Raw genomic sequence first — 23,817 nt, 5'->3', positions numbered from 1 at the left:
ATTTTCAATATGACTAGTCTAACTAACCAGCTTGCTCTAGGGATTTGCTGTTTCTACCTTCCGAGGCTGGAACTATAGATGGCCTGCCACACATACTGAGAATTTTATGTAGGTTCTGGGGATCCAATCTTTATTTGCTTGTGTGGCAAATACTTGAAGCACTGAATCATATCCCCAGCCCACTAAAGCCCTTTCTGAATCAAAGCTACTAGGTGGTTTACAACCATGGAGTATGTGAAGAAGCCAGTTGACAGTGTGTGCTGGCAATTCTGGTTTCTTGGGTGTTACACAGTCGACAGGACAAAGAAAGAGGAGATGAGGTCATCAGAGTGCTCATGACATTCTAGAAGGCGTTACCTGGGAAAAGAGTTTATGTCACTGGCCCTCTTGATGCAAAGAAGCAGGGAAGATGTCGTTGCAGAGTGGACCAAGAGTGGAGTCAAAGGCAACTCGTGAATCATGTCTGCAGACACAGAGAATAAACAGACTCGCCTTGAGGGCGGAGGAAAGCAGAAAATAATACATGGAAATGCAGTGCAAATGCAGAGTGGAGGCCAACCTGAGGGGTACATCCCTGAAATGTGTTCAGGATGTGACCTAGCTTCAGGAAATGGCTTGGCATCCTTGGCAAACTGCAAAAGGCATCAGTTAGAAAAATGAAACAGGAACAGAAAATCAGAAGGAGAAAATAAGCTGAGATGAGATGGAAGGGTGCGATCACAAGTGAGATGTCCAGTCTACCCGGAACAATGACAAGGGTGACAGGGGTGCTCAGCAATTGATGACACTTGGGTCATACTATTATATGATACCTATATAAAACTATAGCACAATTATGCTATACTAATTGCTATAGTAATTATATATATTACTATAGCAATATATATACTATATATATAGTATATATATACTATATATATACAATATATATACTATATACTAATGCTATAGTAATTAACGATACTATATAGCATCGTTATACTATAAAGTGTCTTAAGCATTTAATATGCAATTACTCCTTTAATTCTTCCAGGAACATCACAGACATGCTCTATTATTGTTGTACATATTTTAGACTGTGAAAACAGAAAAAGGCTAAGGAATTTGCTTCAAGTATGCCAACTAGTAAGTGTGGGAGCCAGAATCCCAGCCTGGGCTGTTTCATTCTGGGCTCTGCTTTTAATTGTTATGTTAAAAATGGCAGGAAGCAAAATACGCAAAGGTTTGATTAATATTATTCAAGGTGGACAGGAGGATAATTGAAGTTGTGGGTGAATGATATTAAAATGAAAACCTACCACAAAAGGACAAAACAAAAACCAAGGAAATGTGATATAATAGATCAGAAGCCAGAAAATACAGCTTCCCTTGCTGACTAAACAGAGGCATCAAATTCCAGGCAGAATGAATAAAAGGAGACCTATGTCTAGACATAGTCTGTCAAAACAAAAACAAAACACAACCTACAATAGAACATTAAATAAAGAACACATGAACAACAAGCTACCACTATATATAAAATTCAGCCTCACTTCTAGCTAAAGAGAGAAGAAATTTTAATTCCATTCTGTTTGCACATTTCAAATATGAATAGAATGACAAAACACACAAGGAAAAGTGGAGAGTGCTAAGAAGAGACAGGCACATCATATTATAATTGGGACCATTTGAGAGCCTCTATCAGTCATTAACAGTGAGGGGATGAGTGAGAGGTAGTTAAAATGAACATGACCACTGTCAACCAACTGAATGGACATGATACTTATACATCACTTTATCTGAAAACAGCAGATGATACATTCTTCTCAAACTTGCATGGACCAAGATAGGCCACATTCTTGGCTATAAAACATTTAACACATTTAAAATAATAGAAACCATACACTATATACTCCAGGAACACAGTATATTAGAATATAAATTAAATTCTAAGTAAAATAAATTAAATCTAACAGTAAATTAGAATAGAAACCAGTAGGAGAAAGATAGCTTTCTCTTACTTGAAGCCCTTCAAGATTAGATGAAACTGACACGTGGATCAAAAAAGTTCCAAGGGCTAAGGAGAGAGCTCAGGGTTCAGGGGTTAAAACTCTGCTACTGCCTAGCCAGCAATGGTGGAGATCAGAGTTCGGATCCCATGTAATACCAGGTTGGGCTTGGTGGCCTGCCTGTAATTTCAGCACTCAGAAGGTGGAGGTGGGATTCCCACAGCAAGCTGGCTAGACAGACTAGCTATACTTACAAGCTCTGTGTTCAAGTGAGAGACTCTGCCTCCATAGATAAGGTGGAGAGCAACCAAAGACAACCAACACAAACTGTGCATCTCCATGCACACACATGCACAGGTATCCACAGGCATGCACACATGTATACACACAGACACATATTGCATACCCATGAGGAAAATAGTACAAGAGAAATTTAAAAAATATTATGACCTAAATACAAATTAAAATATACTACAATACCTATGGGATGTGGTGGAAGCAATCCTTGAGATTTTTAGCAGAGAGAGAAATATCTAAAAATCATCAATGGAAATACATTTTAGAAAACTAGAAAAATAAGGGCAAACTTAATTCAATATAAATAATGAAATCATAGGAGAAAACAATAAAATTGGCAACAGAAAATTACTTGATAAAAATCCACAAAACCCAAAGCAGTTCATTGCTGTGGGACAATGGTCTGTACCCTGTCACTTGTATTTTAAATAAACGCTGGTTGGCCAGTAGCCAGGCAGAATGTATAGGCAGGGCAATGAGAATTCTGCAAAGAGGAAAGTTTCAGTCTGAAGTTGTCATCCAGACACAGAGGAAGCAAGATGTGACTGCCTTGCCTCTACTTGAACTGCAGGACCGGGTGGGGCAGGAACCTCAGTCAACAGTTAATCTCTGAGAAGGTTAATAAAATTGATACACTCGCAGACCAATTTTATCAAGAACAAAGGAAAAAGACAGTTTGTTCATATCAGGAGTGAAAGAGAGGTCATTGCTACTAATTCCACGGAGATTAAAAGGATAGTGAAGGGATGCATAAACAAGGGTATCCCATAAATTTGATACTTTAAATAAGATAGGCTTAATTCCTTGAGAGATAATCTATCAAAATTAACATAAAAAGAAATAGATAATTTGTATATGTCCTTACTCACTAACAAAAAAACCTGAATCCATAGTTAATGCCTCCAAAACCAACCAAATAAAAAACAATCCAGCAGAAGGGTAGCATGGGTTTATTGGTGTTCTCTACCAAAGATTTCAGAAATGATGCCAAATGTCCATCATCTCTTCTAGGAAACACACCTCTTCCTGTGAGGTCAACATCATTCAAACACTAAAGCCAAAGATCTTACAAAGGATAACTATTTCTCATCCACATACATAGGCCCCGACAAAATTAGCGAATTGACCATGTGGGACTGATTCTAAGCATGCAAAGCTGGCTCAACATTTGGAAATTGACTGTAATTCACGTTATTAACATGCAAAAAAGAAAAAAATCACATGTCATATGATTTTCATAGGTCTTTGATAAATCCAACACAAACAAGAGTCTTCTGAGAGGCAGGAACCGAACCCCAACTGAGAAAATGCCTCCATAATATTGGGCTGTACACAAACCTATGGGGCATTTTTTTTAATTAGTGGTTGATATGAGAGAGCCCAGATCATTGTGGGTGGAGCTGTCCCTGAGCTTGTGGTCCTGGGTTCTATTAGAAAGTGAGGCTGAGCAAGCCATAAGGAGCATGCTAGTAAACAGCCCTGCTCCATGGTCTCTGCATCAGTTCCTGCCTCCAGTTCCTGCCCTGCTTGAGTTCCTGCCCCAAATGTTTTTGATGAAGAACTGTTATATGGAACTGTGAGTGAAATAAACTCTTTACTCTTCAAATGGCTTTTGGTCATGATGCTTCATCACAGCAGTAAAAAGCACCTGAGACAAATTGGTATCAGGAGAGTTGGGTATTGCTGTGACAGACCTACCCATGTTATTTTGGGGAGGACTGTGGAAAGACCTTGGGACTTTGGCCTCGAAAATCCATTGAGGTATTGAGAGCTCAGTGGGCTGTTCTGTAGGAGCTTAGACAATAAGAATGTTGAGGGAAAGGCAGATGATGGAAGCCTGGCTTGTGAAGTTCAGGGGGATGTTTAAAAACTGTCTCAGGGCCATTGTTATTTTTAATAACGAATCTGTGGTATATGCTTAGCTGGGCTGCAGAATCAGCTGTGAGTAACAAGAGACCAGCACCATGAAGTGAAACCTTTGCTCTGTTGGGACAATTGATTCTGGTTAGCTGGAGCTGAGGAATTTGCAATGATTTCTAGGAAGAGACCAGCACCACCGAGGTGAAATCTTCTGGGAAGTGTTTGTTCAGGGTCAATGCATAGAAGCTGTATTCTAGAGGTTGCCTAGGTTTTACCTTGTGCTGGCAGCCAAATTTGTTAATGTGTAAGAGATTTCCAGGTGGTATTCATTTTTACATGAAGGGGTCATTGGAGAGCAGTTGAGGTTTGGCACCATGAAGAGGGCCTAGAAGGGGCTACTGGTGAAAGTGCAGCCTAGTTGTAGTTACAGACCCCAGCATTTTGGAGATGGCAGTATCACAGGAAGGCCTCCAAGAATAGGAGCAGCCATGGAGTAGAGATGGCCCAAGCTGTGTGTACTACAGAGAGGAGAGGCAGGAAAGTGCCTTCGGAGGAGTCCAAAAGATTGTGTACTCACAATCACAGACATTGGGTGTTGTGTTATTTACACTGTTGGAATTTGGTTTTTCTTTGTTTAGATTGTGCCCTGGTTATTCCCTTGTGCAATAAAACATTTAATATTTTTTAATTTACTGTGGCTCAGAGTTGAGAGACTTTGAACTTTGGAAGATACTTTGGAGTTTTACTGTGGTTTTGGATTTTAAAAGTGACTTTGGAGTTTTAAAGACTTTGAATTTGAAAGACTGTGGGACTTTTTAAGTATGTATGTCTTATAATGTTGACATTTATGTGTGATCTTGGGGATAAACAAGAAACGAAAGGTTATAGCTTAACAGCAATGTGTTTATGTGTCAAGCTGACAAGGTATCAATTGCGCTGACTAGTTTTATGTCATCAGACATAAAACTTGACACAAGCTAGAGTCATCAGAGAGGAGGGAGCCTCAGCTGAGAAAATGCCTCCATTAGATCCAGTTGTAGGGCTTTTTCTTAATTAATGATTGATGGGGAGAGCCACCCCACTGTGGTTGATACCATGCCTGGGCTGGTGGTCCTGGATTATCTAAAAAAGCAGACTGAGCAAGCCATAAGAATCAAGTCATTAAGCAGCATTCCTTCATGGCCCCTGCATCATCTCCTTCCTCCAGGTTCCTTCCCTGATTGAGCTGCCTCCTGCCTTGGATTCCCTCAATGGACTGTTGTGGTTTAAAAGAAAATGACTCCCAAAGGGAGTGGTACTATTAGGAGGCATAGCCTTGTTGGAGGAAGTGTGTCACTGTGGAGGTGGACTTTGAGGTCACTTTCTCAAGATTCCCTCAGTATGCCAGCCAGTAAACTTCCTGTTGTCTGCAAGAAGTAACACTCTCAGCTCCAGCACCACATCTGCCTGCATGCTTCCATGCTCCCTGCCATGATCAAAATCAGATCAAAAAACTGAACCTCTGAAACTGTGAGTGAGTCACCCTCAGTTAAATGCTTTCTTTATATGAGTTGCTGTGGTCATTGTGCTTCTTCACAGTAATAGAGAATCCTAAGACAGAAGTTGGTACTGGGAATGGAGTACTGTTGTGATAGGCTGAACCATGTGTTTGTTTGGAGAAATTTGGGCTTTGGTACTTGGGTTATGAAAGCAGTAGAATGTTTTAAGCACTCCTTAATGGGCCATAATAGCAGGAGCATGGAAGACAGGAGGTGATAAGAGCTATTTGAATTGTTGGGGGATTCAATAAAGAAATCTCAGAGAAGAATTTCAATATGTTGCCTAGAGATTGTTCTTGTGATATTTTGATGAAGAGAATGGTTGCCTTTTGTCCTTGACCGAAGAGTCTGCTTGAGGCTCAAGTAAAGAATTTTGGATTAATTTCATTGGCAGAAGAAATCTCAAACAACCTATTACAGACTCTTGTCATGTGAATATTAGTGGTAACTCTAATGAAGATTTGTAATGAAAAGTAGCAAGCTGAGCAGGGTAAATTACAAAAAGTACCTTTTGAGGAGAAAAAGAGCACCAGGAAGTGGAATGGAGAGAAAGTCTAGATTCAAGAAGATAAAAAAAAATTAAATGGAAAAAAGCAAGTAGTAACCTCAGGGTAAGATCCCACCCCACAAATTTTCAACTTGTGGAAAGGAATTAAAGAAAAGTTTAGAGCCAGGTGTGGTGATGCATGCCTTTAATCTTAGCACTGAGAAGACAGAGACTGGCAGATATCTGAGTTTGAGGCCAGCCAGGTCTAAAGATCAAGTTCAAGGACACCCAAACTTTGGCAGTAAAGGAAAATACAAAGCTGGTGAAGATGTAATTAAACAAGGGAGCCATGTTCCAGTTCTAGTAAACAGCTCCTCTTCTTGATCATCATGGACTGAACCTCTGAAACTGTAAGCGAGCCTCCCTCAATTAAATGTTTTCTTTATAAGCGTTGCCACAATCATGGTGTCTCTTTACAACCATAGTAAACCCTAACCAAGACAACTGTGATTCAGGATGTGTAAACCAAATAAATCCTTTCCTCCCAAGTTGCTTTTGGTCGTGGTGTTTCATCACGGCAGCAGAAGAGTAACAGGCACCCACTCATGATAAAAACATCTCAGCAAATTAGGAAAAGGTGGAACATGTTCCAACCAAGCACAGAGGCCATCATACTTAGGACAAGGACTAGATATCTTCTTCCTAGGTTGGGGCTCTTTTCCTTCTAGGAGTCTAAGATTCTCTTTCATCACTCCTATTTAAAGTCATCCTAGAAATTCTAGATAATGGAATGAGACAAAGAGACAAAACATCAGGCAGGAAGAAATGAAGTCATATGACATGGTAAAAGGATGACATGGAGATTCTTCTGGAACTCACTGGTAATACGTCAAGGCTTTCAGGTACAAAGACAACTGCTTTCCTGTCTACCAGAAGTGGACATGTAGAATTTAAAATAGAAAATGTAGGACTTTATCCACTGAGCCATCTTGCTCACACCAAATCAAGTAACTATTAAGTAATTACCTCTCTTTTAGTAAACATTTATGTCAATGAATATTTGTAGCTATTTTGAAGATAATATAGCAAAGTTGCAAATTCTTCAATATATTACATCATAACACAAAGTTAAAAGAAGTACTAACAACAAGGTTGCTAAACAAGAAGAATGTGAATGTGTGGAACGGGGCTAGAAAACAGAAAAACCAAAATGGAGGTACTTCTTATTTTTATTGGGTGGTGAAATGATGGATAATTTTACAAAAATAAAACAATGATTTCCAAAACACCTTCCAAAATAAACTGTCATTGTGGTTTTAAAAAGTAAGTAAATGTCCCATTGAAAGACCTGGATAAATCCAGACCCCCCCCAGCAGCAAAAAATAGAGCCAAAAATCTAAGCAGGGAGAGAAGAATCAGAAATCTAGGATTAGCCAGTTCAGTGCCTCTGTTTCAGGAACTAGCTGAAGATAAAGTTAGATTGTAATCTTGAGAATAATCTTGAGAAACAGGGAGTTACCCCCTATGTGATTATCACTGGTATTTTCGGAATTTTCAATGACGCCCTCCCTACCCCCTTTGGATTACTGGGTTGTGGTTTCTTCCCTTAAAAGCCCCTTCTCCCAGCTACTCGAGGTGGAACTCCTCCCCTGCGTGGGTTATGAGTCTCGGGCCCCAGCGCTGGTACCTGTCAATAAACCTCGTGTGATTGCAGCAAGGACAGTCTCTCCTGAGTTACTGAGGGGAGGTGAGGAGTTGTGTTATCCTGAGACTTGAGAGTCTCCCCACACCGGGGGTCTTTCACCATAAGGCTGTGTTTTAGGACCACTCATGTCTTATGTGGGTCAGCTGTGAAGAAGCTCACTCTCTTACTCCTTAGCTTTTGATAAACGCTTACATGGCCCACACATTAAGTCGTGTTTGGGTCACATACTTTAAACTCATATAACAGGATATAAGTACCTCTTTCTGGAAAGATGTTGTTTTTGGTGAGTTTCACACTTTTGGGCCTTGGGTAACGATCATCTATGCCCATGATCAGGTTGCGGAAAAACACATCAAATTTCTTTCTGCTCTCAGCATTGATGGTACCCGCAACCGTCCACACCAAAGAGAAGAGAAACAGCCCTTGCAGCCAGAGGAAGATCTGCTGACTTGACAGACCTTCAAAGAACTCGCTTTCTTCCTCCTCCATGCTCCTGATCTCATCTGAAAGTGAAAGAAAGGGAAGCTTAGGTCAAGAAGAATGCTCGGTGTGTAAGGGATGAGCTGGTGGGTTCTTGTAACATGACGGCCAGCTTGTTGGGGTTTCTGTCCCACCCGGTACCCCAACAAGCCAGCAAGCCCCAAGGAAAATCAATCACACAGAGATCTCTGTAAGTTATAAAGCTGATTGGCGCATTAGGTCAGGCTACTTATTAGCTCTTATAACATATATTACCCCATTATCCTTATCTATGTTAGCCACACGGCTCAGTACCTTTTTCAGCTGGGCAGGTTACATGCTGTCTCTTCGGTGGTCTGCACAGGAATGGCGGAGGGAGCTTTCTCCTCTCTTCTCTCTAGCCTTCTCCTATTCTCATTGCCCCGCCTCTACTTCCTGTCTGGTTGACCTGCCTATACTTCCTGCCTGACCAATCAGTGTTTTATTAAAATACATGATTGACAGAATACAGACAATTCTCCCACACCAGGTTCTGCCTCTGAGGGGCCTGGAAGGTGACACCGGATCCTTTATCACAAACATGTATTCACACACATAGTGTCTATATACTCATTTAGGTGTGTATGTCTGTGTTCATGTGTGTTCAAATGTCTAAGGGTACAGGTGGAGGTCAGAGGTGATGTTCAGTGTCTGCCTCAATTGCTCTCTACTTCCTTTTTAGAGACAGGGTCTCTCATTGAACCCGAAGCTTTCCAATTTGGCTAGATCAGCTGGCCAGTGGGCTCCAGGGACGTTCTTTCTCTACCTCTGAGTACTGGAATTATAGGCATTAGCTACCATGCTTAGCTTTTTACCTAGGTGCTGGGAATCTGAATTCAGGTCCTCATACATGCATAGTAAGAACTTCATAGACTGAGCTATATCCTTGGCACTTATTTTTTTCTTGTTATTAAACATAACATAAAGTTTGCCATATTAACCGTTAAAGTGCACATTTCAGTAGTTTTCAGTGCATTCACACGGGCAGCATCATTACTATTCATATTCAGTTCTCCTCTATCCAGAACTGGAGCTTGGTACCACTTACAATAACTTGTCCTCTTCTTCTCCACTCCTTACATGGCTAGCATCCTACTTTCTGTCTCCATGTGCGACTACCATAAACACATTATAGAAGTCAGTTATTTTGTGACTGGTTTATTTCACTTACCATAATATCTTCAGGCTTCACCAATTTTGTACTTGTCAATGATTCCTTAATTTATTTTTGTTACATTATAATTTTATTTATTTTATTTTATGTTTAAGGATGCATTGTAGAATAGAATATTTGTTTAACTAAGTAAGGATGTGTTACATTTGTGTTGCAGAATAATTGTTTAACTGTTTAAAGATGTGTTTGATTTGTTTCACCTTGCCTGCCCAAGGCACCTGATTGGTCTAATAAAAAGCTGAAAGGGCCAATAGCTAGGCAGTAGAGGGATAAGCGGGGCTCGTGGGCAGAGAGGATAAGTAGGAGGAGGAATCTAGGTTTCAGAAGAGAGAATAATGGAGAAAGAGAAGGAGCCAGCCAACCAGGCAGCCAACCAGACAGCCAGCCATGGAAGAAGCAGGGAAGTAGGAATACAGAATGAAAGAAAGGAAAAGTCCAGAGGCAAAACATAGATGAAGAGAAACAGATTAAAATAAATTATAGGAACAAGTGAGACAAGACTAAACTAAGGCCAAGCATTCATAACTAATAATACTTCTCTGTGTCATGGTTTGGGGGCTGACAGTCCAAGAAAGCCTGTTACATGGATGTTTTCCCTAGATGTGTGTATGTGCACAGTCCACATGTCTGGTGCCCTTGGAGGTCAGACGAGGGTGTTAGATTCCCTGTAACTGAAGTTATAGATGGTTGTGAGCTGCTATGTGGATGCTAAAACCGGACTCAGGTCCTCTGCAAGAGCAACAAGTGCTCTTAACTGCTGGCCCTTCTCTCCGCCTCCAGGATAGTTTGAATGTTATTGGTCCCTCTAAGCTCCTAGGGAGTGGCGGCATTAGGAGGAGTGGCCTTATTGGAAGAAGTGTGTCACTGTGAGTGCCAGCCTTGAAGTCCCCTTTGCTCAAGCTGTGCCCAGTGTCAGGACACTTCCTGTTTCCTGCAAGTCAAGATGGTAGGACTCTGCTCCTTCTCCAGCACCATGTCTGCCTCCATGTCACCGTGTCCCACCGTGATAACAGTGGACTAAATCTCTGAAAATGTAAGCCCCCCCCCCAATTAAATGTTTTCCTTTGTAAGAGTTGCTGTGGTCATGATGTGTCTTCACAGCAATAGAAACACTAAGACAATCCTCAATATTTACTATACCAAAGCAAATTATGTTTCATTGTGTGATTATACCGCCTTTTTATCCATTCATCTGTTGTTGGAGAGTCTGAATGAGGATGGGCATATAAATATCTGATCAAATTTCTGCTTTCAGTTAATGTGAGTATATATGTAGAAGCTAGAATACTGATCACATATGGAAGGTCTATGTTTTTTTTTTCAAAGAAACCACCAAAATATTGTGACAGACAAGCTGCATTACTTTAGGGTCCCAGCAACAGTCCGCAAGTCCATAAGGGTTCCAATTTCTTCATCCTCTCAGACGCTTGTAGCTTATTTATTTATTTTTATTTGCAGCCATCCTGACAGGCATGAAAAGATATCTCCATCACTGTGGCTTTGATTTACATGTCCCCAGTGGTTAGAGATGACAAACCTTTTCATGTAATTCCTGACCATGTGTAACTTCTTGGAAAAATGTCCGTTCAAGTCCTTTATCTATGTTTGTACTGTTTGTATTTTTGTGCTGAATGAACAAAATATAAAGTGTTTCTTTATACATCCTCTATGTTAATTCTTTGTATGTGCATGTGTGTGTTCCTGTGGCTGTGACTGCACTTATATGTTCTGATGTTTATGCACATACATGATGGAGGTCAACCGTGGCTGACCTTTCTCAGGTGCTACCCACATTGGTTATATATACAATATTATGTATACAATATTCTGTCTGAGTGTATGCCTGCAGGCCAGAAGAGGTCACCAGACCCCATTACAGATGGTTGTGAGCCACCATGTGGTTGCTGGAAATTGAACTCAGGACCTTTGGAAGAGCAGGCAATGTTCTTAACCTCTGAGCCATCTCTCCAGCCCCTCACATTGTGTTCTTGAGACAAGGTCTTTTATTGGTCTGGGCTTGCTGGTGAGGCTGGCCTGGCCCATCAGTGCCCCTGTATTCAGTGTCTCTGCCCCTCCAGCACTGACATTACAAACTCGTGCTGCTATGCCCTGCCTTTCCACATCACTTCTGAAGACTGCACTCAGCTCTTCTTGTTTGTATGGCAAATAGTTTACCAACTGGACAGCTCCCTAGTCCTTGATGCTAATTCTTTTATGATTTTTTAATTTTTGAGTTAGAGTCTTACCATATAGCCCTGGTTTGTCTGGAATTTCATATGTAGAACAGGCTGGTCTTGCACTCACAGAAATCAGACTGGCTCTGCCTCCAAATGCTGGAATTTAAGTCATGAGCTACTATGCCTGGCGCCTGATAGTAATTTTTTATTAGGCATACAATTTGAAAACAATTTTTATTCTGTGTGGCTTGACATTTTACTTGGTAATGCATCTTGATGCAGACAGATTTTAAATTGTAATGACGTACAGTGTGTTTATTCTTTTTATGTTTGGCCCATGTCTTTGATACTACATCCAAGAATTCATTGCCAAGTCAAAAGTCAAGAGCTTTTGCCTCATTTTTTTTTAAAATTCATAATAGGTTTTATTTTCTGTTTAGGTCTTTCATCCATGTTGAGTTGATTTTTGTTTATATTAGGTAATGATCCACTTTGGGGCTTTTTTATTTGCTTATTTCTTTGTTTTTGTTTTGTTTTGTTTTAAGACAGGGTCTCTCTACATAGTCCTGGCTGTCCTGGAACTCACTAAGTAAACCTGAATGGCCTCAAACTCCCAAAGATCTGCCTACCTCTGCCTCCTGAGTGCTGAAATTAAGGGCATGTGCCACCACTCCTGGACTAATTTTTTAAAAATTATTTTGATATTATTTGTGTGTGTATGTGTGTGAGTGTGGGTGTGTGCACATGAGTACAGATGCCCGTGTGTGTGTATGTGTGTGAGTGTGGGTGTGTGCACATGAGTACAGATGCCCATGGAGGCAATAAGAGGGCTTTGGATTCCCTGGGGCTGGAGTTGTAAACAGATGTGAGCCTCTTGACATGGGTGCTGGACCCTGAATTTGCGGGTCCTCCACAGGAACAGCACACGGCAAGTACTCTTAACCACTACGTCATTTTTTCAACCCTGCCAACTTCATTCTTTTGCAGGAAGAATCAAGTTTACCTGGTACTGTTTATTGAAAAAATTGTCCTTTCCCATGGATGGTCTTAACACATATAAGTCAAAATGATTTGGCCATTTATGGGAGGATTTGTTTCTGTGCTTTATATTTCTGCAGGCCCTTTGCTAGTCTTTATGCTAGTACAATACCATTTGGATGACGATAGCTTTTAATACGATTTAAAGTCAGGAGGAGCAAGTTATCTGACTTTGCTCTTCTTCATGAGTGTTTCGGAAGAATGGGGTGGAGGCTATGTGTCTAGAATGTCAGCACTCCAGGGGATCAGGCAGGATGATCATGAATTCAAAGCCAGTTCTGATACATACACACACACACACACATATACACACACACACACACATGCATATAAACATACATAAGTACATACGTATGTATATCTTATTACTTATAATATATAGACATAGGTGCATGTGCAAACATACACACACACACACACACACACATCCCTCTTCCATGACCTTAACTCAAAACACAGAATCTAAATTTAATTATGAGAAAATAACAGTTCAGTGTCAAGAGGCAAAGTTGTCAAGGACAGGAAAAGACAGAAAATGTCCCAGATGGGTGCAAACTGTGGGCATATGTCAATTAAATGCAGTGTGGCATTGATGTATCCAGCAGTACATCACCAGTGCCCTTGCTCATTCTAACAATACCTTGGTCTCTCACTGGCCTGGAAGTTGCTAATTTTGCTAGTCTGGTTGGCCACAGGGACCTGAGGAGGTCCGGGGACAACCTCAGTCCTCACCTTCTACCTCGACACAGCGTTTCTTGTTGCTCACCCCGTATGTTAGTCTAGCCGGCACACAAGCATCCGTAGCTTCTCCCATCATCTCGGTACAAGAGCACTGGGATTGCAGGCGTGCTACATGTCTAGCTTTACGTGGGTCCTGGAGATTTGAACTTGGGTCTCCATATTTATGCAACAAGCACTCTACCCACTGGGCCATCTCTCGAGTACCCAGAGTATAATTTATAAAAGTCAAGCAATATTTGTAAAGTTCCTCACTCCACTGTCAGCTGTGCTATCTTTTTAGTGTACACTTACAATGTTTTTTGGAAAAATAAGCTGAGAAAGTATGTTTGGTACCAGAATCTGTGAAGAAACTCTGTCTGAGTTTGAGTTATCTCATCCCCTGGAAGAGCAGTGGCATCCGGTGAGAGCTCGCCAAATGCACACATCTTCTGTCATCAGCAGTGGATGTCAGTGAAGCCTAACTTACGTGACAGCAGTTATGGAAACATGTGATTGCACCTCAGAGGCACATGATTACAGAACCATTGTCTCCTGGAGAAGGTTCCTGGTTTTGAAATTGGTATGGTAAGCTCTCTCCTAAAGTGTTTGTGCTGGGAATTTATATATCTGTAAATTTTCTTTCTTTGTGTGCATATGTGTGCTTGTGTGCATGTTCCTTTGTGTGTGGGTGCATGCATGTGTGTGGCATGCCTGTGTGTGTGTGTGAATGGAGATCAGAGGTTAACCTTGGGTGTTGTTCCTCAGGTGCCATCCACTTTGTTTTATTGAGGTAGGGCTCTCCTTGGCCTAGAAGTTGCTGATTGGCCAGTGAGACCCGAGGATCCAGCTGTTTACACCTTTCCGGTGCTGGGATTACACTTGCGCACCACCATACCTGACCTTTTTATGTAGTTTCTGGGGATCAAACTAGGATCTTCACGCTATTGTGGTAAGCGTTTTTGAGTAAGCATTCACTGAGCTATCTTCCCAAACCCCATAAGTTTCCTTAACAAAAGAAAAATTTTCTATTTTTCCAGGCAGTTTTTTTTTTCAGAGATACATTCAAATGTGTCATTAAAATCCCCTCGTGGAGGAGAGGCTTCTCTGTGTGGATGAGGAAGCTTAGGTGGGAGAAGGAAGGAAGAGATAAACATTGTGTGATAACAAATCAACAAGACAAAACACAAGGTTCTTTCCATAAGTTCCCGTAAGTTCCGCTATCTACAGCTGAAAGTGCTCACGTTCTTGACAAGTATCTGGTCCCACCTTAACTCGAGGGGAAGAAAAGAGGGATGAGGGTAAAAGCAGGAGCCAAGACACAGCCAGCCCCACATGGACTCAGAATCACGGAGGACACTTACCAAGCAGAGAGGAGTACAGCCGCATCATGGAGAAGGCAAGGTGGATGGGAGACGTTTGCACCACAAACTTGCCATGGAGGCGATTAAAGTCCAGGCAGGGCTGGACAAGCCACGTGAACATGTCCTCCACCTGAGAGGAGAACGGTACGGGAGACTGTGGTGACAGGAGCTTGACCCACCTTGGAGGCTGGAGAGGCGGGTGCAATTGCTGGCTACTTTTGAGGGCTGTTTCAAAATGTGCATCCTTCAGATTTGGTGTTTTGCTCTTTTCCTAGCTACGGGATTCTCTCCCAGGATGCTCTCCCAGGATGCAAGGCTGCAGCAGTGAGTGATGGCTCCTAGGCTATCACGTGACCACCCGGGCAAGCAGCTCATCCTTTAGAGTGCACTGTGGAGCTAACCTATGATATTTGGTACTTTAGATTAAGTGTAGTTTTAAAGTTACGGTATTTTCAATGTGCCCTGAGTTTGCTGAGTTTACCCCACCTTAAATGGGAGAGCGTCTGCATTCATTTAGTGAGCAAATGTTACTGAGCGTCCACTGATTGCACTGTGGTAAATAGTGCTGGGGATAAATAATTAGAGAAGACAGACCCAGCCCCTGCTAGGAGGAGGAGAGACAGACAGTGAACAAAGAACCAAATATATTACAGGTCATGGAGAAACCTCAGCAGGAAACGAAAGTGTTAAGTGGCAAATAACAGGAAGGGCTTAAGATAGTTCAGGGAAGGCTACTTGGAGGTGGAAACTTTTCTCTTTTTCCTCCCTGTGGCAGTGGTAATTGAACCCAGAGATCACACATGCTAGGCAAGCACTCGGTCATTGAACTACATGCCCAGCAAGGAGACAATATAATGAAACCCAGATGACAAAGGCCTGGACCAGGCAAGACGTCTGTGTGAGGAATACAAGGCACAGGGGCTTTGAAGCAGCGAAGGCTGGGTTTCCTGGGAATGGAAACAAGACAGGATGGCCCAGGAATGAGGCAGGACTGGAGAGGGAGCTGCCAGGCTGCACAGGGTGGTGGTGGGGGAAACACAGCAGGACATGGCTCTTCTAAGGTGTTGTCTCTAGAACCGTAGCAATAGACATTTCTGCTAGTGGGCTGGTAGAAGAAAACTCGACACTGTGGTCACCCTCAAAAACACACCTTGATCTGGCAGTCTCCTCTGGGAAGAAGGTGGAGCAGGGATTAAAAATAGACCGTACCATCCCATCCCCACCACATGAGAAAGAAAGTGAAAACTGGCAGGCAGCCCGTGAAGAATATAAAGGGGCTGGCAGGAAAGGAGGAGGATGAAGGTGGAGCTAGGCCTACAAGTCCATGAGATGAGGAGGGAATCCGGGGTGGAAGGAGAGTGCAGAGGGCGTGTCCCAGACTCTTACCAGTTCCTCGTGCTCCTTAGTGAGGCTGGAGGGCAAAGTGTCCATGTACGAGTCCTTCAAGGGCTTCCAGCCCAGCTGGTGGGCCTCCATGTAGATCATCCCACACCTGACGGCACAGACAACTGGGTTTGGTGTCTGCCTGCTCATCGCTAACACTGACTGACATTTATTGACATGACATCAGTAGACTCATGCAGTATTCTAGGCTTTATTGGCTTTGACAATAACCCTCATCCAGTCTTATGTTTCTCAGCTTATTTGCCCTAGGCTAACCACCTTTCCCACAGGAACACAGGAAGAGTGTCATCAGTCTAGGCTTCTTTCCTTTTCAGCCATGCTGTGTTCTATATGCTCATAAGGTGCACATCTGTGCACACACATGCACACATGTACACACGGTTTAAATCTGTATGTCCCCCACAGCATCGTATTTTGAATGTTGTTCCCCAGCTGTTGATAATATCTGAAGGACATGGGTCACTAGGATGGAACCTTTGAAGGCTCTAGCTCTGTCTCTGGTTCCTGCCTTACTCTACTTCCAGGATGTGAACAGCCCCAGCCACACATTTCCATCACTGTGGTATAAACTGCCCCACCATTACCTTCCAGCCATGAAGGACTAAAATCCTAGTAAACTGTGAGCCAAGATGACCTCTCCTTCCTCTTTTTCCTCCTCTCCAATTTGTTTAAAGATTTGCTTTTGTTTTTATTTATGTGTATGTGTGTAATGCCATGTGTGTGCAGGGGTTCAAAAAGGCCAGGGGAGTAGGTTGTGTCCCCTGGATACAGGCAGTTGTGAGCCTCCTGATACGGGTGCTGGGGACTGAACTCAGGTCATCTGGAAGAGGAGCAAGCGCTCATAACCACTGAGTCCAACACTCCAGTTCAGCCCTTTCTTTCTAAGCTATTTTCTCCCCCACCTTCTCTTTCTCCTCCTCCTGTTTAATTTCACTTTATTCAATGTTCCTCCCATGTCCTTATGTTGTTCCTGTCAGGTCTTTTGGTCATAGTGTTGATACAATACCGTATATACACACTCATGTGTGAGCATGCACACACACAATGTATAGAGTGTTTTTGTTCTTAAACCATTTAACAGGGGTACTATATTATAGTCCATTTGTGGTTTTCTTTTAAAATTTGTTTATCTACTGTCGTATGTGTGTATATGATGTGTGAGGACACACATGCCACTGGGAACATGTGGAGATCAGAGGGCAACTCTGTGGGGTCAGTTTTCTTCTTCCACCTTTATATGGGTTCAGGGAATCAACTCAGACCACCAGGCATGGGTAGCAAATGCTTTATGTGCTGAGTCATCTCACTGGTCTGCAGATTCCTTTTATACTTAGTGTTTCCAAAAATTTAGTTGTTCTAAGATTTTTAATCTTTAAGCTAGTTATTAAGATTAGTTTGCATAGGTGCATGCCAACACATCTCATTTATTTTGTGACATACATATAAATATTGTAATTTCAGATATGCCTTATTAATTTATTCCTCTTTGACGGACATTTGGGCTATTTCTACCTGGTTGCTGTTGAGAGCTGTGCTGTGCTGAGTGTTGACAGGTCTCATATTGCTCATCTATAAAAGCTTCTTGGGGGGCATATACTTAGAGGACATGTGCCGCCTAGTGAACAAGGCCAGACTATTCCACCTTCCTGTTGTCCTCTCTGCATCGTCACACATGGGCCCACACAGGTGCGCACACACACACACACGTATGTGCAGTCCTGCTCAAAGAACCATGTGACTCAAAATGAGACAAACAAGCAAAGTGTATTACTAGTTTCCCACGTATGAAGTAGGGGTGAGAACAGTCATGAGAGGGTGGTGGTAATTACCATGGATGTAGTGCCCAGCATCTCAGCCCTTCACAGAAGCTTTGCCAATGGTGGCTGCTGCTATTTCAGTTTTCCTACCTTGAACTATAGCCGGGGTTCTGTGCTCACCCAATGTTCTCAAAGCCTAGCTTGGATGTCTTGTGCAGGGATGGGAAGGGGAGGGGAGGAGAAGGGAGGAAGTGGAAGGACAGGGAAGGGAATTAATGGGAAGGATCTCCTGGGTTCTAGGCAAATCCAGGTTCAACTTCAGGAAATATTCAAACTCTGTCAGAATTCTGGTTTGATAATCAACCCCACTATCCATGTGGGCTTAGGACCGATAATATATAACAGTCTAAATGAACAACACATTGTATGGGTGATCGCACCTGTGGACTTTTAGCCCTCTCCCTCCTGCTTAGGGTGAGTGGCCTCCCACTTCCCCCTGGGTGCCAGAGCACCAGCTCACCTGCTCACGGTGGCAGGGGAGGCCTGCTCCAAGTCTGCTGGCTCAAAGATCAGGCTCATCTTGGGGCTCATCTGTATGATCTCGCCACTCATTAAACACAGCTGGAAGTGCAGTGGGGGCGTGGGGGTGCACAGGGTTAGATGAGCCATCATTAAACAGAGCTGAAGGGCGGGGGGGGGGCAGGGGCAGGCAGCAGGGGTCAGGCAGCAGGGGGCAGGCTGAAATCCCATCTGCAAATGAAGGGTCGCAGTGGAGACAAAGTTGACTCAATGTACCCTACACAGAGGTGTTGGGAACCTATTATGTGCCAGGCATCATTCTAAGTGTTTAGGACAAAGCAGACAATCATTTCTGTCCTCCTGGAGTTGATGAGCAATACACAGAGTGGTGAAAGCCCACTGGTGAAACATGGAGCAGATGGGTGGGGGAGTGCTGGCATGGTTGAAAAACTTGTGTCAAATTGCAGCCCGAGGTAAAAGTGGGGTGTTAAGAGTGCTTATGAAGTGTCTTGGTCTCTTTGTATTTACGATAGGATTGTTATTATTATTATTTTACATTTTGCCTAGAGACGGATCACACTACACTGCCTGTGCTGGCTTTGAACTCACTCTTTAGCCTACACAGACTGGTGATCCTCCTGTCTCAGCCTCCAGAGTAGTTGGGATCACAGGTCAGTACCATTAGGCCCAACTGAACATAGAATTTGCCTGCTTATCTTTGCCTGCATACCTTCAGTCTGTTCTGTTTGCTCAGGTCTCTGACAAAGCACTGTTTTTGAACCTCCCACGTGGTCTAGCCCATGGCTGGGATGACAAGAATTACTCCATAAATCCCTCTTGGGTCAGAAGGAGAAACCACTAGAGGGTCTTGGGTTTACAGACACATCCCTGTAGCATGCAGGGAAGACTGATGAATGAGCCTCAGAACATCCACTCAGAGCAGAACTTGGCAACACGGACTCGAGCGAAACATTTAAATCATGAGACAAAACCTGAGCCCTGGTCGCTCACGGAAAAAGAACAAATGGCAGTCATTCCCATGGTCCATTCAATTTTGTGGTTAAAAGAATCTGCATGTTCCTCAGCCCATGCCACTGTATGCCACCAGAGAGGTCACAGCTGTGAGAGAACTGACCTTCCACCAGCTTATGTCATCTCTAAGTAACAAAGCAAACAGACTCACATCTGGGGCTGCAGTTTGGCTAATTGTTTGGAATCTCCATGACTGGAGATTTCCATAATATTTCTTTCTTTGTGGTGCTGGGGATCGAACCCAGGTCAGTGGGGTAAGTGCTTTGTCATTGAGCTACACCCCCAAGCTTTTCTATTTATACTTTAAATCCCAGAAAGCTTACTGACTACCAGTACAAACTGAAGCACAATTAATGAACTGATAACTATTATTTAAGTGGGGGGCATTTATGCTAGGGCAACAAATCCATGACTTTATATAGTTTTAATTATTCATGAAAGAGTTCCTACGCCACCCACGAACAAGTGATGGGCTTGGTAGCTACCTTTTTGTTGTCATCCAGTACAGTGTTCATATTTTCAATCCAAACAGCATCCACTGGTCCATCAAATATAATCCATTTGCGGTCATCAGTCATGGAAGATGCTTGTTCCCGGAAAGCGTTGGCTAGGACACCGTCCGTCCACTCATGGCTCACTGGGTCAAAACATCCATACAGCTGCCCCATTGTGATGGCCTTGGGGTTGATGATCTTGAACTCCACAGCAAACTCGTCCATCTGGTTGGCTGGGTGAGAAAGTCCAACCCATTACAGTAAACAAAAGACCACCAGCTTGGTGAATATACAGTCTACGGAGAGTCTATAGAATGATGCTCCGTCCTTATAAAGACTGGGATATCTAAATAGATCTTATATTTTGGGTTATCAGAACCATTCATTTGCAACCATATTTTTCTTCTGCGTTTTATTTCAAACTGGGCAAATGTCAGATTCATGACCGAAGAAACCTGGCTTGACTGAGAAGAACTCTAACAGTAAAGGAAAAACAAGACTATTCCAGCACCTTTCCTGTGTGCCTGTGTCACAGATACCCTGGGCTCTGGCCTGGGATGACGAAACCCTGACAGCTGACATGACAGGGGAACCGTCACTTCTCCATCCAAAGGACTAAAGCCCTGCAATCCTCTCAACTACTCATAACTGACGTTTGTCCCCGGGAAATAAACACTACTGTTACCAGGAGCCAAGTGGCTGGCCAATGGCATAGCACATTTATTTAGGGACAGAAAATGGCATTTTTATATGATTTTTTAATGTAAAAATTATTTTATTTATTTATTTTTGTTGTGGCAAAAGGTATTACATAAGACATTCCTTCATCCCCACTGTGGAGCACGCAGTTCTGTGGCGTTCGGTCCAGAACTTTCTCATTGTACGTAATCTTTCATGTAAGGGAAAGTTGGAGTCCACAGGCCAATAAAGAACCAATGACAATGATGTAGGCTCTTAGTTTCTTTTCTCTTTTAAAAGTATTTTTATTATTTATTTATTTATTTGTGTGTGTGCACGTGTGTGTGTGCGCGCGTGTGTGCATGTGCATTGTATGTACCACATGGGTGCAAGTGTCCATGGAAGCCAGAAGAGGGCGTCATATCCCTTAGAACTGGAGCCTCAAGAGGTTTGAGACGTGTGTTAGCAGCCTATCGTAGGCCCTCTGGGAAAGCAACAAACACTTTTAACCTCTGAGCCATCTCTCCAGCTATTTAGATTCATTCAAATGCCCAAACTAGCACTGTACTTACATTTGAAATACCCAAGTTAGTTATTATGATTATCAATAACTATTAAACAAGATGTTAGGTCAATTCTCAAAGCAAAAGCTCCAAAATCCAGTAATAACTTATCATTAAAGTTCATTAGAGAACAGTTTTACTTAGGTGGGGTGGTACATACCTATAATCTCAGCACTTGGAAGGCTGAGGCAGGAGGATCATGAGTTTTAAGACCAGCCTATAATGGTGAGATCCAGTCTTAAAACATTAAATAAAAACTTAAAACCCTCAAGTAAATAATAAGGAAAAGAAAGCATTCTGTTGAGACAGGGTCTGTTTTAGAGATCTGGCTGTCCTAAAACTCACAGAGATCTGCTACCTCTGCCTCTTGAGTGCTGGGATTAGAGGCGTGTGCCACCATGCCTGGCAAGAAAACATTTTAAAATAATGCCTAGGTCCTCTGGAAGTGTGACAATCACTCTTAACCACGGAGTCACTTCTCCAATCCCAAAGGAAACAATTTTAGTTCAAGTTTTTGAATAAACTATGTGCAGCATAGGCATGTTTTTCAAAATTATATGTTTGTATATTCCACAGAAATAAACAAACAACTGGAAGAAAAGAAACTCACATTGTTTGTTTGGTGATAAAACATAGTTTCTGTTTGTTAAGTTGGCACCATGTGTTTACCTACATCAGTGGTTCTCAACCCTCATTCCGCTTCTATCTTATATATCAACACCCAAGCTGGCAAAGCCCATGGCCTAGCATTGTGTCCCCAGAGTCAGACAACTATGCAGAAGTCCTGACCTCCCTGGAAGCCAAGGGTGCAAGCCTTACCTGCATATAAATCACCCAGAGCTGCAGCCAGAACTTTATACGCCGATGTCTTGCCGCCCATAGGATCTCCAACAATCATGTAGCCGTGTCTTACCAGCATCATCTCGTAGATCTGGGAAGAGAAGTCATGCAGGGGTCAATCCTGGCACACTTCCCAGTATGACAACCAAGAGGCCAATGAGGGTGGAGAGCAGATCCTCAAGGTCATTAACTCTTAAGAGCTGCAGCTCTTTTAGTGGTCTATTCTTTAAATAAGTCTTAGTTAAATATAGGCCCTAGATCGCCTACTAAATAGGAAGTACTATTTGTTCTTCACCTGCCTATATGCTAATTACCACATGATGGCTCAGATGGTCTCACTGAATGCCTCCAACCCCCGGCGGAAGGGGAGAGCCAGCTTCTGAAAATTGTCCTCTGACTTCAACGCTGGCATGCCTATGTACACACTAATAATAAATCAACTAAAAAATTTAAAGTTTTAAATTACATTAAATATTTATGCACATTTCAGGGTATACTATAGCCATTTGATATATTTACAGAATGTGTATTGACCAAATCAGGATGATTACATTCCTGTCTCCCAAGACATGGACTCACTAGAATTAAAGAGTAGATAGATGGTGGTCACTAGAGGGAGGATGGGGGGAAGGTTAGATTACTGACACCCCAAAAAATTAGGCTGATAGAATTAGCTGTAGCGTTTTATAGTGGAGCAGGGCCACTATGGCTCACAGAACTTTATTTCTTATATATTTACATAGATACCCCTATTAATCATTTATTAGATAGAACATTTGCCTTTAAAGAGGAAAGAGAAGTGGGGGTCATTTTAGCAACCTGCATTTTCTTTTGGAAATTTCTGGCCAGAAGGTTTACGTACTGTTCTAGCCTCACTGGAGTGCTCAGTTGATAAAGGGTATTTTCTGAGCTGGGCTCCAGCATGTGGATAACACTCCATGTGAATTCAGTCCCTCCTCTGAAGTACTACAGTGATTTGAATGAGAATGTCCTCTGCAGACTATGGTATTTGAACACTGGGTGCCCAGTTGGTGGACTGATTTGGGGAGGATTCAGTGTGGCCTTACTGGAGGAAGTATGTCTCTGGAAGTGACTTAGAGAGTTTAAAGACCAGTGCCACTTTTAGTTCAGTCTCCCTGCTTAGTGCTCGTGATTGACACATGAGGTCGCCTCTTATTCATCCTGCCTCCTGCCGCCACAACTCCTGCCATGATGAGCTCTCATCCCTCTGGGACTGCCAAGCCCAAGTCAGCTCCTTCTTCTGCTGGTTGCTGTATTACAGCGACAGAAAAGTGATTAATTTGATGGCTGGCAGCAGTGGTCATAGAAGCTCATGGCTTTACATTTCCTGATCATTTCTTTCTGCCCGTGACAAGTAGCTCATCCATTTGAACTACAAATACTCCGGTCACTTTTATTTATGTGAAAAGATTTCGCTTTTAGACGGTGAGTCCATCAGAGAGAAGACACACAGGAAGCTTTTTATGTAGAAGGTCAAGTTCTCATTATTTTTCACCTTGGAGGTGAGCGGTAAAGAGAATCAAAGAAGGCAATGATAATGGGGTGGTAGAGGAAGAGAAATATGTGCATCAGCAAATCTGTGCTGAGCACCTACTGCATGCCAGGCATGGCTCTAGGTGCTGTGGACAGAGAAAGGACAAAACAAAAAATTTCCAACCATCAAGAA

At 42.6% G+C, this 23,817-nt stretch overlaps 1 protein-coding gene across 4 annotated transcripts in view; it reads right to left on the bottom strand.

Annotated features, from left to right (window-relative positions):
- The window catches only part of Dnah3 (dynein axonemal heavy chain 3), a 169,217-nt gene that overhangs the window by 65,179 nt on the left and 80,221 nt on the right, over positions 1-23,817 (bottom strand). For all 4 annotated transcript variants that reach the window (XR_015003061.2, XM_048460341.3, XM_085693001.2 and 1 more), the window contains exons 35-40: positions 22,110-22,221; positions 20,041-20,282; positions 18,525-18,625; positions 16,230-16,335; positions 14,844-14,973; positions 8,133-8,378 (exon numbers count right to left, since the gene is read on the bottom strand). Coding sequence is in view for 3 of the 4 variants with exons in the window: in XM_048460341.3 (XP_048316298.3) it covers positions 8,133-8,378; positions 14,844-14,973; positions 16,230-16,335; positions 18,525-18,625; positions 20,041-20,282; positions 22,110-22,221 (937 nt within the window). In the remaining variant the exon portion in view is untranslated. The remainder of the gene's footprint in view (positions 1-8,132; positions 8,379-14,843; positions 14,974-16,229; positions 16,336-18,524; positions 18,626-20,040; positions 20,283-22,109; positions 22,222-23,817) is intronic.

This window comes from Myodes glareolus, chromosome 7, assembly GCF_982192425.1.
Source record: "Myodes glareolus chromosome 7, mMyoGla1.1, whole genome shotgun sequence".
Classification (NCBI taxonomy): Eukaryota; Metazoa; Chordata; class Mammalia; order Rodentia; family Cricetidae; genus Myodes; species Myodes glareolus.
This window is presented reverse-complemented; position numbering and strand designations above follow the sequence as displayed.